The sequence below is a fragment of the Protopterus annectens genome, chromosome 4.part1, assembly GCF_019279795.1.
Source record: "Protopterus annectens isolate FY-2018-M chromosome 4.part1, PAN1.0, whole genome shotgun sequence".
Lineage (NCBI taxonomy): Eukaryota > Metazoa > Chordata > Ceratodontiformes > Protopteridae > Protopterus > Protopterus annectens.
Window position 1 is genome coordinate 758,634,812 of NC_056734.1, and position 23,662 is coordinate 758,658,473.

Consider the following 23,662-nt stretch of genomic DNA (forward strand, 5'->3'; position numbering starts at 1 on the left):
CCATCATCCAGCATGGTTATTTTGTGGCTTAGAAGTTAATTTCCCCATTTTCTGGTTTCCTTCAACCTCCCCCTTGGCAGCTTCCTCATTTTCTCTAGTCCTGTGGGATTTTGTAGAACAGGGAACCATACAACCTGTTCCCTTAGCTCAACAGGGAACTGGTTTTATTCCAGAATGTCTCTAGTTCCCAAGAAGAGTGGTTGTGGAGGCCTGTCTTATCTCAACACCTTTTTCAAGGTGCCTTCCTTCAGGATGTTTTCTGTTCAGACTCTTCCATCTTTTGCTTCCCCGGACTTTTTGTTAGTCTCCCTGGATTTGAAGGGCACTTACCTTCATATTCTTTTTCATAGTCTTTTCAGGAAATATTTGCATTTCTCTGTTTCTTCCTCTGACTGTATCAGTTTTCTAATTTGCCTGTAATCTGTCTGCAGCTCCAAAGGTATATTTACCAAATATCTGGCCCCGGTGGTAGCTTTCTGCAGACTTCAGGGAATCCAAATATTCCTTTATCTGGATGACCTTCTAATTCAAGCCCCTTCTCAGCAACTCTTATTACAGAATCTATACTTCACTATGCTTCTTCTACTCTTAATATCAAAAAGTCGGTGTTGACTCCTCAGGACCAAGTGTTTTTGGGTTGCAGGGTTTAGACCATTCTAGTGTTGGCTTCACTTCTGCCTCCCAAGGTCCTTGCCTTGACAACTTATTTTGTCGCTTCTTCCTTTTCCAATTCTTTCTGCAAGGGAATTCCCAGGGGTTCATGGGATCTGCCATTCCTATGGCTTTTTCCATACTCCCCATGAGGAAACTTCAGTGGTATCCCAAGGCTGTTTGTCTTCAGCACTGTCACCTTCTGGAGTTTAAAGTCCATCTTTACCCTGTCTCAGAGTCAGACTCTGCTGGTGGATTCAGCAGATCTCCCTAAATTCCAGCCTGCATTTTCAGGTTCCTTTTCCTACTCAAAGCTATACATGGATGCTTCTGATTGAGGTTGGGGAGCTTCTTCCAACAACCTGATGGTTCAGGGTCTCTGGTCCTATCAGTAGATGTCAGACGACAACAATATGAAGGAGATTAGGTTCATAGGAGATTACTAAGCTAACGGCTCAAGAGCCCTTGCAGGTCTAGCCAATTTTACCCAATTTTCTATCTCTGTGGGAAAGGTAACAAGGGTTGGCAAGCAGGGCTTTGACTATTTTTACAGACTGCCTCCACCTATAAGGAACATGGGCACCACCCCAGGAGTGAATTTGTGATTTCTATTCTTTGGTCCAGATTATGCTTGAAGATGGTCAGGGATGGGCTGTGCTTCACATGAATGGGAGGGTGTATATTACAAGACCGAAGAAGCATTCTTTTGAATGCATCTTGGTCGAACTTAAAAGGCTGAAAACGCAACATATCGAAGCGGCTGTTAAGTGAATTCTTTCCCTGGAAAAGAATTTGCTTGGCCGCTTCAGTACTTTGCTGTTTTTGGCACTGTAGTGCGGTCTCGAAGTTGGTATATTTAAGTAGGGGGGCGCAGCATTAATGTAATGTTTGAAATTTATTTATTTTTTTGTTGGAACAGCGATTTTTTTCCTTTGGAAAAAAATCACTGTTCTGACACTTTGACATTGTAAGCTTTTGCTTACATAGGGTCGATTAATCACCATTTGCTTTTTTAAGCATTCGGTGATCTAACGTGGACCTGAATAGGAAACCTGTTCCAGAGGAGGGGCAATCTTTGGGGCACGTATCTATCTCTCCAGCATGATCTATTCATGCCAGAGGTCAGGTTTAGATCTTTGGAGTGGGTAACCCTTGTGTAGTTAGTTTTGCGAATAAGCAGCATTTCCATCAGTGTTGGGTCATAGACTTCCTTGTAGGTCAGGCACAGATCACCCGTCAGTAATAGGTAGGAAACTAAATACAGTGATAGGGCTTTTAATTTGTCTGCATATTACAGGTTGGTTATACCCTGTATTTTTTGGGGAGAAACCTCTGAGGATGTACCACTTGTTGCAGGTGCCTGGCAAGATACATGCCAAAGGGTGCATTGTATTCAGTTATTGGTCTGATGAGGGCCAAGTACAGTGGTACTATGACATTCTTAGATCTGGATGCCATGCCCTTACTTATAAGCTGAACCACATAGAAGGATTTCCTCAACACTGCGGACACTTGGTGGTCAAAGTTCAGATTACTGTCTGAGTACCCAGATCTCTCACCACTGGGTTCACTGTTGGGGGGGGGGGTGCTATCAGTGTTGTAATTTGCAGGGGTATTTGATTTCCCAAAGGGTATTTTTATGTACTTTACAATTAGTTTGAGGCCATGGCTCTGACACCAATCATTAGTCTGCGTCAGACCTTTTCTGTAAGATATCAACATCATTTGGGGAGTCAGTGATTGCCTCCATCTTGCAGTCATCAGCAAACTTGGTCAGATAAAGGCCATCTACATTTGCCTTGACGTCTGAGGACTGTTTGTAAGCTTCTGAGCAGTGCTAAAAAGTCTGCTCTTCAATTTTTCCTTTAGATCTGCTAGTTCTCTCCTCTCCTGCATTTTTACTAGCTTATTAGTCTAGCACTTTACCAGACGTCTTGTAGCACTTATTGTAGCACACAAAAGTGCTACTAGCACTAAACATTCTGCAAGAAAACAGCTCCAGTACTTATTATTAATACCCACTCCTCCAGGCATGTCTAAAGGTCAGTTCCCTGTGCTTTTTCCTATTAATCTGGTGAACTTGGGCATCCTGAGGCAATGTAGCAAATGCCTCATGTACAATGACAACCCTCACCTCTTGCCTCCCAACACTCAGACTTACGAGAGATGCACTTGTATATCCAACTTGGAAGCCACACACACTCCAGCCAAGACCGGAATAGCTGGTTAAGAGGAGAGGGTCAACACTTGCACCACACCACATGGAACACATGGCCCTCCAGAACACACACCAGCACTACCTTCACATAAAAACACAAACCACACACCCACCTTCATGGAGGCTCTCAATAAAAATCTACCCAAACCGCAGAGGCCTCCAAGGCAGAAACACACTCGACCACCAAAACACAACACTAAACATGAGACACATAATTCTCCTAAACAGTGTGCTACTCAACCAAAGCCCCTAAGACAAAACAGCATGCCCAACACACTAGTCATAGGTGATTCGATATTGAGGCACACTGATGTCCCACTCACTGGGTTGAATAAGGAGAAAGTAACAGTCAGCTGCCTGTCAGGTGCCAGGATCTGCTACATAACGCACGAACTCAGGACTCAAGTCCCTCAACAACAGGTACAAATATGACTGTGTCATTGTACATGTGGGTATGAATGACCTGAGACGTACCTCCGTGGACTACATGAAATGAGACATGGAGGAGCTCTCGGATTATGTAGCCCAGGCGGGTATCACCATAGCCCTGAGCAGCATCCTACCATCACCCAGAATTATACCACAGTACAAGCAGAAAATGATTGATTTCAACAGTTGGCTAAGTTTCTGGTGTTATTCCAAGAGGATCCAGTATCTCTCTGCCCCGGGATGACATGATTGACAGACCCCGATGCTCTGCCAGAGATGGCCTGCATCTGTCACCCCTGGGCTTCCGGATACTGGCCAACTCTTGCCACCCCTATAGTGCCTTTTTTAAGCTGTGTTCCAAAGACCAAATTATCACCGTAACAACTACAAACAAATGCAACCTGAGGGTCATGCTGCTCAATGTTAGAAGTCTAAATCTGAAAATGCACTCGCTCGAAGCACTCCTTAAAATGGAGAACATTGACATGTGTGCTGTAACAGAGACATAGTTCAAAGCAGCAGAAAGCACCCCTGCACTACCAGGCTATAACTCATTCCACACTTTTGGGCCCCAAAACTTGGACTGAAGCTCCAAAGGTGGTGGTGTTTCCATATTCATAAAGGATGTGCACATCTCCAGACTGGTAGTCCAACATAACGCATCAGAGATACTTCAAGTGCAGCTAACATTGGATAAGACAGCGACTCAGGTCATAGCTTGCTATAGGTCCCCAACCATGTTGCAAGACTCGCACTCCATGTTCTTAAGCACCCTGGAGAATATTAAGGTCCAACCTAACACTGTCATACTAGGCGACTTCAACTGCCCCTCCATTAACTGGGAAAACTACTCATGTACCAATACACTTGCCCAACATTTCCTGGAATTCATTATTTCCAATGCCCTGGACCAGCTCGTTCTTACCCCCACTAGAGGCAGCAACATCCTTGACCTACCAATAGTTAAACTCCTCCCTGGGTAGATCCAACCACAAGCTAATCACCTTGGAAATCCACATCCCCCTCCCCCCACAAAGGTAACCACCATGAAAAACTTCTCCACAGCTAACTTCACGGCACCCATGCAAATGGAGAATATTTGCATGACCGCCAAATCATACACCAATGCACTGTATGAACATGTACACAAATGCATGGATCTCACCATACCCAATAGAACCCAGATGCTCTCCTCCAAAAAAAAGAAGCCAATCTGGTGGTCCGCTGCCATAACCAAACTCTACAACAGAAGGAAGAAACTGATGCAGAATAAGGTGAAGTCCCAAGACTGGAAAAACGCCCTAATCAGTCTCAACAAAAAAGTGAGATCCTTCATCAAATTCTCTAAAGCTAGCTATGAAAACAGAATTGCAGCAGATAGTAAATGCAACCACAAGGCCTTCTATAGTTATGTAAAGAATCTCAATGGCAATACCCAGATTTGCTCTGAGCTACTGCACAATGGTACCTCCTATACCGAGCCAACCGATATTGCCAATATACTGGCCGACAGATTCAGTGCCAACTTTACCCCCCAAAAGGACCAATCACAATACCAATAGATTGTCAGGCACCCAGTATTACTGCTGCACAGGTTAAAACAGCCAAGGCCAAGAATACAGCTTCTGTGGGACCTGACCATATCCCTGGCTGTGTTCTACATGAACTACTAAGTGAACTGGCACCACAGCTGTGTGCCCTGTTCAATTACAGCCTCACTTCAGGCTTTGTCCCTACGGAATGGCACACTGTTACAATCATCCCTCTGCACAAAGGAGGAGTGACTTCAGACCCTGGGAACTATCACCCCATTAGCCTGACGAGTCTGATATGCAAAGCTATTGAATGCATCATCATGGACCTAAGAAACAAGAATATATGGAATCTCCAAACTCTGGATCCCACAATGCTTGGTTTTGTGAAGGGTTGATCATGCCTGCTCAATCTGGTTGACTTCGTTGAGTCAGTCACCAGAGGTGTGGATGAAGGCAAAGTGGTTCATACAGCCTACCTTGATCTAGCCAAGGCCTTTGATACCATCCCTCACTCAGGAATCATAGAAAAACTCACTAAGCTAGGCATTAACCCCTGTATCACTAGGTGGTTGCAAACTGGCTCACAGATAGGACCCACAGTGTGAAAGTAGCTGACTCCAAATCAGACTGCCGACCAGTCACGAGTGGAGTCCCACAGGGTTTGGTCCTGGGTCCTCTCCTATTTGGTATCTACTTCTCTGATGTCCAGACCAACATGAAACTCTGGCTGACAAAGTTCGCAGACGATTGCAAGTTGGGAGCTATTGTTAACTCCCCAAGTGATGTTGACATCGTCCAGAAAGGCCTCACTGAGACCAACCACTGGTGTCAGAACCATGGCCTTAAAAAAGTTCAATGCCAAAAAAATGTGTTATCCCCTTTGGGAAAAACTCAGTTCTGATGAATTACCACATCGATGATAGTCCACTGAACACAGAAGGCGTTATAAGAGATCTGGGAACAGAGATTGACAGCAACCTCTCTTTTGACCACCACATTGCCACTGTGGTCAGAAAGTCCTTCTGTGTGGCACATCTCATTACTAAGGGTTTTGCTTCCAGGAAGAAAGAGGTCATTGTCTCCCTCTACTCTTCCCTCATTAGGCCAATCATCGAGTACAATGCTCCATTTGGCATGTACCTCACTAGACACCTGCGACAACTGGCAATGCAGCAAAAGTAACTCACAAAGATGATCCTAGGCCTTAAACAGTTGTCCTATATTGACAGACTCAAAAAAACTCCAACTATTCTCTATCTCATATCTCCTACTTAGAGGCAATCTCTGCTTGACTTACAAAGCCATGTCTGACCCAGCTCTGTTTGAAATGCTACATCTAAACAAATCCCAATCCTTCTGCACCACACGCTCCAGAGACCTCAACCTCATCACCACAATCAACAGAACATGCTGGAGGGACAGGTTCATAACCCAGAGACTCCCCATGCTATGGAATAGACTTCCCATACATGTCAAACAGAGCACCTCACTGGCCCTCTTCAGGAGAAATCTTGATGAGTGGATGGGAAATAGAAAATTCACCGTAGGGATCACTCCAGTGGCTCTACTCGATAGAGGCACTGGGAACTAATGTCGGGTGGCACAATGCCATGGTAATCCTATGGGCTAGGCTTGTAAAGGCTCCAGGTCCATTAGCCAAGTACACACCTATGAACCTTTCTCAAACAGGAGGTGGCCCAGCACTGAGCCCTGTGGTACTCCACTGGTGGTTGACCTCTTGCTGGATTTAGATTCTCCCATTCTAACAGCATGTGTCTTACCTGTGAGCCATGTGGCTATCCATCTGGTGACATATAGGTTTATACCCAATTCCGTGAGTTTATCTATAATACTCAAGTGGGATATTGTATCAAATGCCTTGGCCAGATCAAGATAGGTGGTATGCCCTGTCTTATCCTCATCAATGGCCTTGGTGACCTTCTCAAAGAAGTCCACCAGAATGAGCAGGCAGGACCTGCCTTTCACAAAGCTGAACTGGATTGGATCTAGAATCTGAAGATTTCTTGTGTCTTTGTTAATCAGGTCCATGATTATCCTTTCCTTAGCCTTGCATATGACTCCAGTCAGACTTATGGATCAGTTGTTTCCTGGGTCAGTTGATGGTCCCCCCTTGTACAGAGGGATGACTGTTGCTGTCCTGCACTGTACTGAGACAAAGCCTGTCTGGAGACTCTGGTTAAATAGAAATCCGAGTGAGTTTGCCTGAGTTATGTTTCAAGCTATTTAATAGGCACCCTGGAATTCCATCAGGGTCCATTGATGCCACATTTCTACCTTTAGAGAGTGCAGTGATGACCCATTATTTTGTGATAACAGGCAAAAGAATTGTAGGGGGTATTCCATGGGGAGTAACCAGAGTTGATGAGGGGGTAGAATTTGAGCTGGTTTGCAATTACTTCAGACTGAGTATAGGTAGTGCCATCTATAACCAGTTCAGCACATTGTTGAGTGTTTCCCTTAAGGTTTTGGACATAACTAAAAATGCATTGTGGTTATCCTTTGCTTGGAAGGGTAGTTTAGTTTTGTATTTAGCTTTTGAAGACTTGGCTAGTTCCCTGATTTGCCTGTTGAGACTAGTGAGGGAACTTTTTTCTGTGTTGTACGTCCTCACACTTCTAACAGGAATTTCTTTCTTCTGTTGTGTAGTCTATTTATGCCAGAGGTTCACCAGTGTGGCTTGTTTTTCCAGCTAGACCTGGATTTAGTTCATAGATTGATACACTATTACTAGGCTAATGACCAAGTGGGGTGGGGATTCTAAGCTTAGACAAATTTTCCTGATAGAATAATGATGTCTTGCATCCAAATAGAATATTGAGGGCCAGGCATTTATAAGCTACAGCTGTCCATAAGTGATATGGCTGCCAGGCCCTATGTAAATTTCCTATTCCCCATCCACTGGTCTAGGTTGCTCTTAAACTGGGTACATGGATGGGAAGCCTGTTCGGTCAGGTACTATAGTTATACATGGCACTCCTGTATACTTCTGAATAAGCGTCCATGTTTCGAGGTTGAGGGATATTTAAAATTACTTATGCGATCACTTAATAAAAGGTAATCTGCCTTAGAAAAATTCTTTAGCGTTTTAGGGCTTGATGGGGGTTCTACCATTACTTTTATTTCAAAGGAGATCGATTTATGATTCAGTCTTACCAGTAAGGACATTACACGGGGGGTGGGGGGGCAACACTTCCCCATGTTTGTGAGTATTATGTCAAGGATATTTGAGCCCCTAGTGGGAGCGCAGACCAGCTGTTCCAAAGTATTTGCATGGACAAAGTCAAGGAATCTCTGAGCCTGCATGTTAGTGGTTGTATATGTTTCCCAGTTTATGGAAGGGTAGTTAAAATCGCGCAAGAGTAGTGTGTTGGGCTGAATGATAAGTGATTCTAGTATCTTCACACATGTGGAGTGGTTTTCATGGTTCTTGGTTGTGGACCAGTAACTAGCGATGATATGGTGGGGGATTTTGTCTATGGTCTGATGGACATGGAGTATCTCAAGCAAGGCATCCTGCTTGACCAATCTAGAGGTGTGATTGTCTTTTTTATGTAAATGGAAACACATTTTCCTTTGATTTTTTCCTTTTCAGGGGGTGGTCTGAATGTGTTTGAGGCATAGTAGCCTTGCAGCACTGGGATGCTTTCCACAGCCTTGAACCACATCTCTGTAACTGCACAAACATCAGCATTCTCCAGGGCAAGTACAGCTTCCAATGAGTTCACTTTCTTGTTAAGACTGCTAACACTGAGCAGTATTACCTTCAGCTTGCCATTAGAAGAATTTGTTAGGTTGTTAGGTCTGTTAGTTTGGCACTGCCTAAAAAAAGCACTATGGGGGTGGCTAATGCCTTGGCCAGTATTCAAAAGCCTATAGGCAAAGCAGTGTGGTCTTTCGATGATGATGTGCCAGAATAACAAATACCGGATCCCCTTGGAATGACACCAGTAGCTAAGCCAGTTATTGAAGTCAATCATTTTCTGTTTCTATTGTGGTATCATTCTTGGGGAGGGTGGAATGCTGCTCACTGTGAGGCTCATACCAGTCTGCGCCACATTTTCAGAGAGGTCCATCATGTCTCTCTCTTCATATATTCTAGAGAGGTACGTCTCTGGTCATTCACACCCACATGGACTATGACTGAGTCATACTGGTGCTTGTGGTTGAGTGACCTGAGTGCCTGCATGGTCTGGAAAATCGTGGCACCTGACAGGCAACTGACTGTAACCCTCTCTGTATCCAACCTGATGAGGGGGGCATCCATTGTCGCATGATGGAGTGTTGGCAGTATACATGAGACAATTTCTACATTGCCTCAGGATGTCCGTGTCCACCAGGCTGGCCACAGAGATAGCAGAAAAGTGCCTATCCATGGTTTCATGTTTGTTACTATGGGATTAGCCAGGGAGAAGAATGGGCAGATGTAACTGGACTGGGATGATAGCACACAGACGAAGAACGGGTGCTATACTCTGTGTGAACTGCAGCTATCCAACAAAGCAGTGCTGTTCTACACTCAACTCAGATGCTCCTAGAGCAGCAGAGGGATTGGGGAAAGTTGCAGAGATAGTTATTTCAGGTACATTTTAACCTGATAGTGTTTTCATCTATACAGGGCACTGCTAACCTCCACTCCATGGAGAGCAGCCTAGCACAAACACTGGCTTATATAGAAACAGAAAAACAAATTTTACAACAGCAGTGCTTACAGACCAATAAGGAAGAGACACAACAAGCTTTCAGCCAGCAGCCCCCAACTTGGATAGGTTTGCTACAGCACACTTCTGCCACAAGAGTGCAGTCAGAAAACCCTCTTAATGTAAAAATGCTGGTTTTAGAGCTCAAGTGCAGGGAAATCACACAATCTAGGTACTACTGTCTTGTAAAACTAGCAGACACAATGTAATTAAGTATTACAGCATGAGTGTAGACAGTTCAGCTTGGAAACTCTACTAAACTGTGAGAAATGTAACAATTAATATAGGATTCTTATGAAAACATAGTAAAAAAATCAGAAGTGCAAAATATTTATTCTCATTCTTTTAGCAGTGGATGACTTTAGATGCAGCAGATTCTGTGTAACTCACAGGCAAAGTAGCCAAACCAAGAGCAGCTCTGAAGAATTGAGCACAAACCACGCAAACACTGGGCTTATATAGAATCAGACAAACAAGTTTTACAACAGCAAGGCCTGTGGACCAATCAAGAAAACACACAATAAGCTTTCAGCCAGCAGCCACCAACTCAGGTTTGCTACAGCACCCTTCTGCTACAGTCAGAAAACCTTCTTAATGTAAAAATTCTGGTTTTAGAGCTCAAGTGCAGGGAAACCACACAATGTGCAATTGAAGTACTACAGCAACAGTAGAAACAGTTTAGCTTTCAAACTCTACTAAAGTGTGAGAAATTTAACAATTAGTACAGAATTCATATGAAATACAGTAAAAAATAATCAGCAGAAGTGCGAAATGATACATACTTTCATTCTTTTACCAGCAAATGGCTTTAGATGTAGAAGATTCTCTGTACCTCTTCAGCTAAGAGCAGTTCTGAGCTGAAGGCTGTAATCCTAGCTCTTCAGGCCTTTTATTCCCTTTGGTTTCCAGGTCTTCTAAAGGTTTTTACAGACAATACTGCAGTCATGTGGTACATCGGGGTGGGGGGGGGGGCAAAATCTTATCTTCTTTGCAGGCTGGCCTTCAGGCCTGGGATTTTGCAATACATCACACTTGATTCTTCAGGCAGTTAAAATCTTCAGAGCACAACCTAGTGGAAGACTCTCGGAGCAGGAGCAGGACCCATCCTCACGAATGACTGCCTGACATAGAAGTGTTTTTGGACATTGCCCATTGGTGGGGTACTGCTAAAGGAGATCTTGCTTGCATCCCCCCTAAACAGACCACTTCTGGGTTCTGTTCAAGAGTTCCAAGGATGCCATGTCTTTCTCTGATGCTCCTGTATGCCTATCCCCCTTTTCCTTTGCTCCCCAGGGTCTTGCACAAGACCATATGGGACACTCCCAAAATCTTGCTGGTGATTCCCCTTTGGATCAGAAAGCACTGGCTCACCCTTCTCTCTCACCTAGCGAGGGACAGTCATCATATGTTATCTCGCAGGATGGATCTTCTCTCACAAGACAAGGGGGTCTGTCATTCACCCTCACTTGTCCACACCAACTGACACTGAGTGATCTTTTCTCAGGATGTGTTTCAGGTTTTGCAGGAGACATGAAAACCCATTGCTAGAAAATCCCATGTGGCTAAGTAGAAGAGATTTTTTGCTTGGTGTCTCAAGTATGACCAGGACACTTTTTTTCTGGGGGGGGGGGATTCCTGGGACCTTTCTTACTGGTCTAAATTGCTCAATTTTAGTTTGGTGTCTGTCTGTCTTTGAGTCCACCTTTGGTTTCTAGTATTGAAATAAAACAATTCCTAAAAGAAGTTCTTAAATTTGGGCCCCCAGGGAAACCTGTTCTTCTTCTTCTTGGAACCTTAATTTTGTTCTTGAAAAATTGACATATAGTATCCTTTTGAGCCCGCCTTTTTTTTACCTTGCAGCATTGTACTTGGAAGACATTATTGTTGGTGGCCCTTACTTCTGCCAAGAGGGTTTCTGAACTCCAGGTTCTCATGGCAGTTCCTCCTGTTTTGTTTTTTTCACAAGGACATATTGTCTTCTCACACTAATCCTCGTTTTATGCCCAAGATGGTTAATAATTTCTCCTTGAATCAGTCTTTTCATCTTCAGTCCTTTTTTCCTTCACCACAATATGCTAGTGAGAAGGTACTACACACCATGGATTTACACAGGCAGCTCAGATATTACTTGAATAAGACAAAGTGCATTAGAAAATCTGAGCAACTTTTTGTTTCCTTTCATGCCAGGAAATTGGATTTGGCAGTGTTTAAGCAAACCATTTTCTCACATGAATTTCTAAGGGTATATCCTTTTGTTAACTGTTTTCATGGCAAGCAGCTTTCTTCTTTGGTTCATGCTCATTCTGCTAGGGCAGTAGCCTCTTTTGGTGCTTTTTTTCAAGGGTCTGGATACTTGATCCATCTCAGACGATTCTTTTTGGTCTTTTGTTCACACTTTTATCAGGCATTCTAAGTTGGATGTCATTTTCAGGGCCAATGCAGGGTTTGCAAGGGCTGTCCTTCATGGGTTCTTGGAGGACTCTTTTGTGCCTTCTTTCTCCAATACTTTACAGTAGCTTTTTATACTCTCTCAAGTGTAAAGAATATTGCAACAATGATAAGGAGTACAGTTGTGTAAGATCTTACCTTAACAGTAAATGTTCTACTTCTTTCTGTTGCCCTACTACTGGCAGTGGGGTTTCCTTCGGTTTCCCTTCCTGGATGGGCAAGTTATTGTTTCTCTGGGATTGCTGTGGTTCTTCTGGGGCACTTCATTTCTAAGGATTAGGCATCCGTATATCACATATGTACCCTACGCCTTGGGTGTAGGATTTGCATCTGATGTACAACACTGGGAATGTGTAAAGGCTTTGGTGAACTAGCCAGATGTTAGACTATCCTCAAAAGGATATCTCAAGTATAAAGAATACTACAGCAGCAAGAATTAGGACATCTACTGTTATGGTAAGATCGTATACAACTGTACTTTCTGTTTTGTGCCAACATAAGAATCAAGCTTGTTTAAGGCCCAAGCACCTCTGGCTCTACAGTATTTGTGTTAGTTATTATCCTTTGGCTTTTCTTACACTTTTGTCAAGATTCACCTCTTGGCCATCTTTGCTTGCTTGCCCACGTATCCTCCCTTTCTTCCCACCCTCAAGTGGAACAGTTTTCAAAAGGGGTTTTCCATATCTGTCCATACAGAAAACCGGTGGCTTCTTTATTCTAGAAAAAAATAATCATTTTCCTTTTGAATCTGCTGTTGATGCCGATTTTAAGTACTTCTCTTGGAAGGCAGTGTTACTTATTGTTCTGAGTTATGCAGGAAGAATATCTATGAAAAATGAGATAGGGTTGAATCACCGTAAGAGCCTGTAACTGAAAGATTAGATAACTTTGAGAGCAAACCCTTCATCTATGCCTAAGTGGTTTCAGAGTTTACCTTCAGCCAGGCTGTTCATTTCCCTATTTTCTATTCAAAATTCAAAATAAAAAAATAATGAAGAGGGCATTCTACACAATACGGATGTCCTTAGGCAACTCAGATACTACATTGACAGGATAAAAACCTTCAGGAATTCTACTGTTTATTTCTTATGAAGGTAAGAAAAAGGTATAATCGGTGTAAAAACAGAAAATTTCTAAATGATTGTCTCATGCTGTTGTTTTTGGTATTCTCACCATAACGAGACACTTCAAGGGAAGACCAGGACCAACTCTACCAGGGCTTTGGCTACTTCTTTGGCTTTTTGGAAAGAGGTGTCTCTAGAAGCATACTAGAGCCAACACCTTGGTCATCTATGAATACCTGTATCAAGTATTGCAATCTGGCTTTTTTCTCTAGCTTCATTACAAGCTTTGGTCGGACTATTCTCCAGGGGTTTCTGGGCACTGATCCTTCTTCCTCCCCTTTCATTCTAATCTTTGTATTTTGTCCCATATAGCTTAGACTACTTCATCAGTGATCTTATTATGAGCATAGATAAGTTGTGTAAGTAAACTTACCGTAATAGTAGATGCTTGAATACATTGCTGTTGCAACAGGAACACACTCCCTCCACTTTTTGATATGGTTTACACCAGGGTGTGGATATTTTTCTTTTCCTTACTCCTAGCACATATGTAGCCGACAGAGGCTAGCCTCATTTGCTCTGAGGCAAGAAGGCTCTAAATGTTTGGCATCCTAACCACTGACTTCATACCATTCTCCTTGGGCTTTAGAGTGGTTAGGGTGCATGGAAGTGCCCTAAAACTTTGGAATCTCTCCAGTTGTCCAGTCCTTGTAAAGGTATGTCCCAGTTATCTTAGGGCACTCTAGTGATCTATATGAATATCTATTTTTATGGTAAGTTAAAATGGATGATTACACCTATCTTGAAGTCATTTGGTTATCCATAGGTCAGGCTTTATGTTACAGAATTTAGAAATATATGTACTAAAAAGAGGTGCCCTAGTACTGAGCCCTGTGATACTCCATTTCGTTATTTTTATTTATTTTTTAATTATTTATTTAGTTACTTTCTGAAGTGGCATCTGTTACCTTAAATGTATGAGATCTATTCTTCAGCAAGTTTAAAATGCATATTGCCAGATTGTTTAAAATACCAGCATGGGGTGCAGCGTCACAGGCCTTGATCAGATCCAGATATGCTTTTTGAATGAATGGTCATTGCTTATTCCTCTGTAACATTCTCAGAGAAGTTTACCAGGTTGAGTAGACATGATCTGCCCTTGACAAAACCCAAACTGAAGAGGATCCAGTTGCATGAGATTTTTTGATATTGCAGTTTGAGGTGAAATATGATAAGTTTCTTGGTCTTGCAAATTAGGCTTTTTTGGCTGATAATTCTGTAAATTTCAGGGTCTGTGGTAGATCTCCTTTTATGCAAGGACACCACTACAGCTGTTTTCCAAATCGCAGGGACATGTCCTGTGGTTAGAATGAAATTAAACAAATGCAAGATGGAGTCACTAAGATCATACCTGGCACTATTAATTAGGCATCCAGGTAAATTTTCTGGGCTCATGGATATGGTGTTTTTAGGTTTTAGAGCATACAGCTGGTATATATTCCATGGTGATCTTAGCGATTGAGTGGGACTTGAGGATTTGTGGAATTTCAGTGATTGTCTCTAGCGTAAAATTAGCATCATATCTGTTTTCAAGGATGTTAGTAATGTTTTTAGGGTCAAAGTAGGTAATGCAATTTTGGATTAGTTCCACAAATTACAATCTGTTATTTCACAGGTTCCTAATGAAACTAAAGAAGGATTTGTTTTCTGCTGTCATTTTTAGTGCTTGTTCAGCATTAGTCCTTGTGATGGTCATTTTTAGTTCCTTGTTGACCATTTTAATTAGGTTTTCAACATGGATAGATTTGTTATGGGACTATAGAATTTTTTTCTTTTGTTATAACATTTTTTTTTTAAATTCTCATTATAGTTGGCTGTAGCCATTAAAATAAGCCCTTCTCCTTACACATGTGTGCCAACCCTAACCCTGCACATTATGTTGCTAAAACCACTTTCCCTAACAGTACAGTTAATAAAGACAAAAGGACACAGTATGCAAATAACACCATCACCCTGTGCAATACTAGGTATAGTGAAATTTCAGAAGTGCTTTTACAGGACAATTGTCAACTCAGGGTTCTTGCATCTGTAGAAGTTAATGCCAAACATTCTGAAGGGAAATTACTGTAGTAGACCTTGATGATTTATGTATGAAACATTTAGAGAGATACTTTGTAGTTAGGTTAGATAGTAGCTAATCAATTAGTATTTATTAACAAGAAAGAATTAGCTTTGTTAAGAATGATGAATAGAGAGGATTCACCTAAATGGCTATTACCTGGCTACTACTAGTGCTGGCCTCCCCACAACTTCATACTGCTGAGATTCAATGTTTATTTGTATTTCTCTCATCAGAAGTAAAAACAGTAGCATTAATCCCAAGATGAGAAATACACTATAGGCTCAGTGGTGATCAGCAGACTTGTTTCATATGATGCAAGGGTCTGTAGGCTAGTTGTTGCCTTTCCTTGGTAGATGCCTTGAAGAGCAACCAGATCAGTGAGGAAGGACCCACATAGACACTTACTGCCCAGTCAGAGACGGTGAGGAATCAGTGATCCACTACTCCTTCTCTCACCAGGAGCAAAACAGAAGCACTAATCCTAAGATGAGAAGCAGGTCACAGGTTATTTGGTTATTAGCAGGAAACCACCAATATTCAGTACCAATTCACAAACAAAACCAGTGTATCCAAACAGGAATTTATTGCACAAAAAATGCTGACTAAAAATCACTTTTTTACTCCTCTCTCAACTCCTCGGCAGAATGCCCTTAACAGAGTATAACATCACCTTGCAACATCTCCACTTATCTACAAAAAACTCTTAATTAAAACAATTAATTACAACACCCACTTCCAATTAAGTCCTTTGTTTAACCCCTTAGGGTGCAAAGTTTCAAACTTTAAAATAAAAAGTGCTTCTTTCTGTTGCAGTTTAGTTTTTAAACATGTTCCTAAACTACAATTAACTTTTTCTATAATAGTACCCTTTAACCTTTTCCCATCACTATTATGATACATTTTAAAATGTAGCCCTAATGGGCTTTCCACCTTCTCATTTTTAATATTTCTCAAATGCTCTAAAAATCTCACACAGAAACTCTGTTTAGTTTCCCCTATATAAAATAATGTACATTCACATTTGAGCACATATACAATTCCTTCTGTCATACAACTATAAGTGTCACACAAAAAGTACTTCTGTCCATTAATACATTCAAAAGTGCGTACTGTGTGACTGCGGATTCACTTTACATGCTCGAAATTCTGAAATATCGAATTTCAGAATCTTGAGCCCATAAAGTGGAAATTCTAAAAGATCGAAAACCCAGAAGCACGAAATTCAAAATCTCGCATTTCGGAGATGTTGAATTAGCGGTTTTGGTGTTGTGCTGTGTTCATGGATTCAGGTAAGTGTTTATGTTTTAAGGGTTTTGGGTAGGGGCTGTAGTGTGTATTAGTGTGTTTTGTTACTGTGATGTGTGTGTGCAAGGGGAACGTAGCTTGTGGTGGTGTTTTGTATGTTTGTGCATGTAGTGCAACCTTGGAGTTAGTATATTTAAGTGGGGGGGTGGGGGAGGCGCACCCCCTCCACATGGAGGCTGCATGGGGGCTTGCCCTCCTGCTTGTATGTAGGATAGGGTTGTGTGTTTGTGTGTAGGGAGGAAGGTGTGCATGTATGTGTGTGTGTGTATTATAGAAGTCGTGATCTTGAATTTCGCTTCTGGGTTTTTGATCTTTTAGGATTTCCACTTTAAAGGGCTCAAGATTCTGAAATTCGATATTTCAGAATTTCGAGCATGTAAAGTGAATCTGTGACTGCATATGGCACAATGTCCATAGGCTTTAAAACCCATATCCTGAATAGGCTTTCTAAGCCTTTCTATTAGAAATTTAAACTGGGCATGTACCAACATATCTTTAATACTTCTGCCCCGTCTGTGTGACACAATTGGCCTTTGAGGCAGTAGTTCTCCCAACAATGGATCTTGCATCAAAAAATTCCAATAGAACATGACTATTTTTACAAGTTGTTCCGTGAAAATTCCATATGTAGCCACAAAAAATATTTTATTCACCAAATTATTACTTCCATTCCTATCTGGTTTACCCTTATATTCATGTACTGCATTGTATCGGTTTCCTTGCGGTAATCTATTTTTTGCTAACTGTATACATTCAACACTGTAACCCCTATTTCTAAACTTATAACATGTACTCAATACTTCTTCCTCAATTTTATTCCTATCACTAGTTAATTTAAAAATGCTTAGCAGCTCATTGTAATGCAGTGCATTTATTAGATGAGGTGGATGGGAACTAGATCCATCCAAAAAATTATTTACTCCTTCAAATTTACGATGTACAGAAGTAACTATATTCCCCCTTTCTACAGCAAGATTGACATCCAAGAACACTACACTTTCTCCGCATTGTACACCATCAAAACGTATTCCGAAATTATTTCAATCTGGTTACACTAGACTTCCCACCTTCACACAGAAAAATTAGATCATCTATATATCGATGGTATTCTACTACATAATTTCTAAATAAATCCATTCTGTATAAAAATTGTGCTTCAAAAAGTCCCATAAACAAATTTGCATACATAGGATGGTTATTAGCAGTCTTTTCCCAGATGATGTAGGGATATGTAGGCTTGTTGTAGCCTTTACCTGGTAGAAGTCTTAAATAGCAACAAGATCAGTCAGGAATTCCCCTTGCAGAGACTTGCTGCCCAGTCAGAGGCAGTCAAGAGTCAATATCTCTCTGCTCCTTCTCTCACCCGGAGCAAAACATTAGTTCAAATTCCAGACCTTTGAAGCACTTATTAGGTTTTCCAGTGATCAGCAGACTTCAGGAAATCATGACCACCTACTCCTTCTCTCACCAGGAGAAAAACAGAAGCCCATATCCCAGGATGACTACTGAAGGCAGAATGTGGGCTCTCCAGTGATTGGTGGTCTTGGATCAGATGTTGCAGAATTTAAAGATAAGATGGAAACAAAATGGGTTAATATCCTCGGTGTGCAGTAAGCAGTTTTGAAGATATGAAAAAGGGGTAACTCGAATTTTAGCAGTCTAAGGAGAGAGCCACTAATTTTAAAGGAGCAAGCTGGATTGGATGGGGATAGGCACTCAGTATACTAGCTGCATGAAATACAGTGACAAGGCAAATACATTTAAATAGCTTGAGGGGGAGTAACTTCATAAAAAGATAACTTTTTTTATATCTTTATTGGATTATCACTTAAGACACAGGCAAACTTAAATTTATATTAAAGAAAAGAAACCATGTTAATATATTCACGGCTATACATATTATACATCATATGCATTTTTATACAATTATCATCAGTCCAACATTACATAAATTGATCAATTCCTGCCTTCCCTTAAACCTCATCCTCCTCCAAAACATTTTTTCTGCATGTATTATTCTCACAATTTTCATTTTTTTCTGTGCAATTTACTACAACATTTTCTAAAGCCCTACATCCTGTTCTTGTATCTCTGTTGCAATATTCACTACTTCAAGTATGGATGGTTTAAATTTTAATTTCCATTTTCTAGTAATTGCTTTTTTGGCAGCGACCGGAATTAAACATTACAAGCCCTATGCAATTCAGATGCTGTATACCAGCTTAAAAAATTTCCTTAAGTTACATTCTTTTGCTCACCCAGTATTCCTGACAGAGTACCGTGCACTTTGCATTTCTTAGTATAATTCAGTATTCGTACCTTTTTGTCTATACTTGTGAGGTCATTCACATTCCAAAATAATATGCTTAGCATAGCCATTATAAGAAGTTATTATTTCCAACTATTATGTATGATAACTTTTTAAAATATCTATCTACAGCTTTGTGTTACATGCACCTACTAATGCTTGGCAGGCTGGACTTTAGTTATACAGTTGTTTCTTGTCATCTCCAGTTTAACCTATGTCACATTTTACAGAACATTTTGCTGTGAAGTTGTTCAATCTCGCCGTTTGTTCTTTACACGTGGGTTCGGCCGCTTTCCAAGCTCAGTATCTTTGAGTAGCTCGAGGCACAGTCCCTATCCCATGATGCTCTCCTACCAACCCCAGATCTAGTTTGCCACTGCAACAGATCGCACGATCTTCGGAGGAAGCTCGGGCTAGTAACCTTTTTTTATTCTTAAAAGATTTTAAAATTACTTATTTAGACTGTCAGGGATCTGATATTTGTGAGACTTCTCATATTTCTTGTAATTGTTGTTCAGTGAGTTAACTGGATATTATATTTTTGTCTTTCTAATTCAGAGCGGTTGCTCCTAGGCCTTTAGCCTTTCTTGAGTTGCATTTACTTGACAGGGCTCTGTCAAATTTAATTCCATATCCCCTTTTTTTCATAGAATTGTTGTATCTGAACACTTTTTGTGTCACATTATTCTTGTAGGCATTGCAGTTCAGGGATCTGAACTTTCTAAGGAGTTCTTAGTGGTTTTTCAACTTTATTGATATTGTTATCAGGGATCTGATATTTGTGTGTATTTTCCTTATATAATGTCTGAGAAACAAAAATCGGGATTTAAAAGGTGTGACTGTGGACAGAAGATGTCCATCACCGATAACCACATTTCTTGTGTGTACTGCTTGGGTCCACTACATTTACAAGAAGATTGCTCTATCTGACATTCCTTCAGTGGCAGGGTTTTATTAGAGAGGCGAAGGAAATTGGTGGACAGAGGGCTGTTAAAGCCAGATTTTCAAGAAGCATTAGACAAGACTGACCAGACCTCCAAGTCCTTGAAGGGGTCAAAGTCTTCTAAGGTGTCATCGGAGCACAAGTCTTCTGTTCCGAGCACCTCTGGGAAGACTCGGTCACCGGCTTCGCAGCCTTCAGAGCCATGCACTGAAATCTTACCTCGGAGCCAAATCATAGTGTTGGAGCCGGTGTCGGAAGTTTTAAAGTCCCAGATCCTTAAGTCAGTGGCTTCTTTGGCTCCTTCGACCCGTTCTTCCGGTACCCTTTCTGACATCGATGTGGACTGCGTGGTGCAGAGACTTTTGGTGAACCCGGCCCTGGCCAAATTGCTTTCAGCTTCGACCCAGCTGGCTTCCATGCCTACAACCCCCCCACCATGATGTCTGCTCCTCCTCCGAGGCCAGTTGAGCCTTCGGAGCTGGAAAGAGAGGATTTGATAGTGGTGGAACCCTCGGAGCCAAGGCATGTTCCAGTGCCCTCGGCCCCGTCGACCTTGACTTTTTCGGTTCCATTCGAAGAGTCTTAGAGTTGACACTCTCTCGCTGGTTCCGGGGGAGAGAGTAGAACTGATGCTTTGGTTCCGACTCTCCCTGTCGGGGCTTTGGCACAGATGAGCTCGGTTCCATCCTCTGGTTCAGAGTCCGTGGTCTCGGCCCCTGGGAGGTTGCCATCTTCTTCGGAACCGGCGGACTCCTTGGGTCGGGAAACCGGTTTCTTCGATGTCATGAGGAGGGTCATGTTTGCTAAGACCTGTACCTCTTCAGATCTTTCCTCTTCCTCCCCTAAAGGGCCGTGCTCTGTCCCTACACCACAGGTCCCTACCAAGCGTCGAGACCCAGAGCCTCAGGTAACCCCATTGGTTGACCCATGCTTGACTGAGACTTCACCAGACTCCCCCACTGATGAAGTCCCCAGAAAAAGACTGTGCAAGAGGAGGCATTTAGATTCCCCTCAGGAATCCTTAACATCAGACACCGACTTAGAGGAATCAGAAGGGTCCCCACGGTCCTCCTCTGAGGATGTCTCATTTGCAGACATCCTGGAAATGTTAAGGCAGAGGGGTGAGTGGCAGTCCCTTACCCCTACTGAGGATGAGTCGGTGCTCCTGAAGGCCTTTGGGTCTCAACCTTCCACCTCCTGGGTTACTCTGCCCTTTGACGAATTAATGGACTTGGTCGCTCGAAGGGCATGGGAGTCTCCTGATTCCATGGAACTGGTCCCTCAGAGGCCCAACAAATTTATCACCTCCCCTCAAGACAGTTCTTTTCTTACGAAGGGAGTCCCCGTTGATGCCATGGTGGTGGCGGTGGCCACCAAGAAAGATGTCAGAAACCTCTACTTCTGTTCATCCTCCTAATAAAGACTCTAGGACTATGGACAGATACAGGAAACACATCTTTAGTTCTGCGACATTTGCAATGAGATCGCTCAACTATTTGACCCACTTTACCCATCTTCAACGAGATCTCCTCAAAGAGCTTGGAGATACTCTACAGGGCAAAACAGATGATGCTGTTTCTGAGAAAGTAACGGCACAGCTTAACACCCTTAATTCTATTGTGAACTCGTTCATGCGGCTCATTTCTTATGCAGCCGATGGATCGAGCCGGGAAGCAGGTTCAGCGATAGCTCTGCAGAGACAATCCTGGATGTGCTTATGCTCCTTTGCGGAAGCCTTCAAGTCTTCCTTTGTTAATACCCCATTTGATGGCTCTTCCTGGTTTCGGCCTAAAGTCAAGGAGACACTCACTAGGTGTGAGCAGGAAGGAAAGACTCTATCTGCTGTAGGAGTCCATTTTTCCACCCCCACTAGACCATACCCCAAAGGGCAGAAAGGTGGAAAAATGTGGTTGCGAAAGCCCCAAGGAGCTTTCCAGAACACACGTAGTGAACCCCCTCCAGGGGCAGAGGAGGAGGAGGTATAATGGTAGACGCCGCCCAGGCGGCAGAGGGGGTCTGCAGAACCAGGGTGATAGGGAGCAGTTCCTTGGCAAACCCTATCAGCACTTCTGAGAGGAGGCCCGACCGTCTTGCTCTGGAGGCAGTCGGGGGTCGCTTAGCTTTATACCCAGATGCCTGGCTAGGAATTGCATCAGATTCTTGGGTAAAAAGCATAATTACCAGAGGTTACATCATTCCCTTTTCAGAATCCACTTCTATTCGTACAAGAATCCCAGACGTTCCACCCAGTCTGCGGAATCTAGCAACCATAGAAATTCAAAGGCTGCTAGAAAAAGAGTCATCCAGCCAGTCCCAGCGGATCAGATGGGATCCGGAACTTACTCCAGGTTCTTTTTAGTTCCAAAGAAAACAAGGGACTGGAGGCCCATCTTAGACTCAGCAAACTAAACACCTCTGTCAAAAAGGAAAAGTTCTGGATGGTCACGCTTCATTCGATACTTCCGTTTCTCAAAATGGGCGATTGGATGTGCTCTATAGATCTCAAGGATGCGTACTACCACACCAAAATGGCCAGGCCATCCAGAGATCACTTGCGTTTCCGTCTGGGGGCAGTCACTACCAATTCCGAGCTCTGCCCTTTGGTCTCATCACAGCCCCCAGAGTGTTCACCAAATGTATGGCAGTGGTCATGGCTCACCTGAGACGTTTAGGATTCCGGGTGTTTCCAAATCTGGATGACTGGCTCCTCACTGCCACCACCAGGCATCAACTAATTCGCGCCAGAGATTACACTATCAACATGTGTTCCAGGTTGGGCATAACCTTAAATTTCGAAAAATCTGCTTTATTGCCATCGCAGCATATTTCCTTTATAGGAGCAGATCTAGACACCACCACCTCCCTCGTCAGATTGCCTCAAGAAAGTGTAATATCTTTGCGAAGTCAATTGTCCCATTTGTTAATGGAAAGGAGAGTTCCGGCATTCCAGGTTCTGAAGCTGTTAGGCACCATGGCAGCTGCACTCATAGCGGTTCCTCTGGGATGAATGCACATGAGGGTACTCTAGTGGTTGTTATTCACACAATGGTCTTATCAACAGCTTCCAATTTCACACAAGATTCTTCTGACAAATGCTTGCAAAAAGGACCTTCTTTGGTGGTTGAACAGCCACCAAGTTACTGTAGGTCGCCCATTTGTACTTCCCCCTCCCACAGCCACAGTGACCATGGATGCTTCCCTGATATGGTGGGGGGGGGGGCTGCTTCAGGGAAGAACTATCCAAGGCACTTGGTCAGACATGGAATCTCATTTGCACATTAATGTCTTAGAGTTGAGAGCGGTGGTTCTAGCGTTGCAACACTTTCACGTCTCTCTACCTCGAGAGACGATTGCAATACAGACAGACAACATGTCGGTAGTCTGGTACATCAACCAGCAAGGGGGGGCCAAGTCTTACCCCTTATGCCGAGAGGCCCTGAGACTTTGGCAGAGGCTGTATCCACTGGGCGCTTTCTGATAGCAACGCACATACCCAGGTCATCCAACGTGATAGCGGACAAACTGAGCAGAGCCATTCTGTTACCTCACGAGTGGTCCCTCAAAGAACGAGTGGTGGAAAGGATATTCCGCAGATGGGGCCAGCCTTGCTGCAACCTTTTTGCATCCCCGATGAATGCCAAATGCAGAAGTTACTTTGCCCTGTACCCCCCACCGGGGAACAGCCCAAGGGACTCACTTGTACACGATTGGCCCTCGGGTCTCCTTTATGCCTTCCCTCCAATCCCCAGATTCTTACAGAAAGCCAAAAGCCTGGGAAGGACTGTTATTCTAATAGCCCCGTTTTGGCCTCGGCAGATATGGTTCCCCTTCCTACAGCAATACCAAGTGGAACAACCTTGGCCCACTGCCAGACCTTCTGACTCATTCATCGGGAATTCTTCATCCCTGTCTTGTCTCCCT

At 42.9% G+C, this 23,662-nt stretch overlaps 1 protein-coding gene across 2 annotated transcripts in view; it reads left to right on the forward strand.

Annotated features, from left to right (window-relative positions):
• Positions 1 to 23,662, forward strand: part of CCHR4.PART1H3orf33 (chromosome chr4.part1 C3orf33 homolog) — a 566,094-nt gene that overhangs the window by 85,044 nt on the left and 457,388 nt on the right. The window contains exon 2 of one of the 2 annotated variants that reach the window (XM_044070506.1): positions 21,721 to 21,728. The exons of the other annotated variant lie outside the window; for it this stretch is intronic. Coding sequence (XP_043926441.1) covers positions 21,726 to 21,728 — 3 coding nt within the window. The 5' untranslated portion in view covers positions 21,721 to 21,725. The remainder of the gene's footprint in view (positions 1 to 21,720; positions 21,729 to 23,662) is intronic. 2 annotated transcript variants of the gene reach the window in all.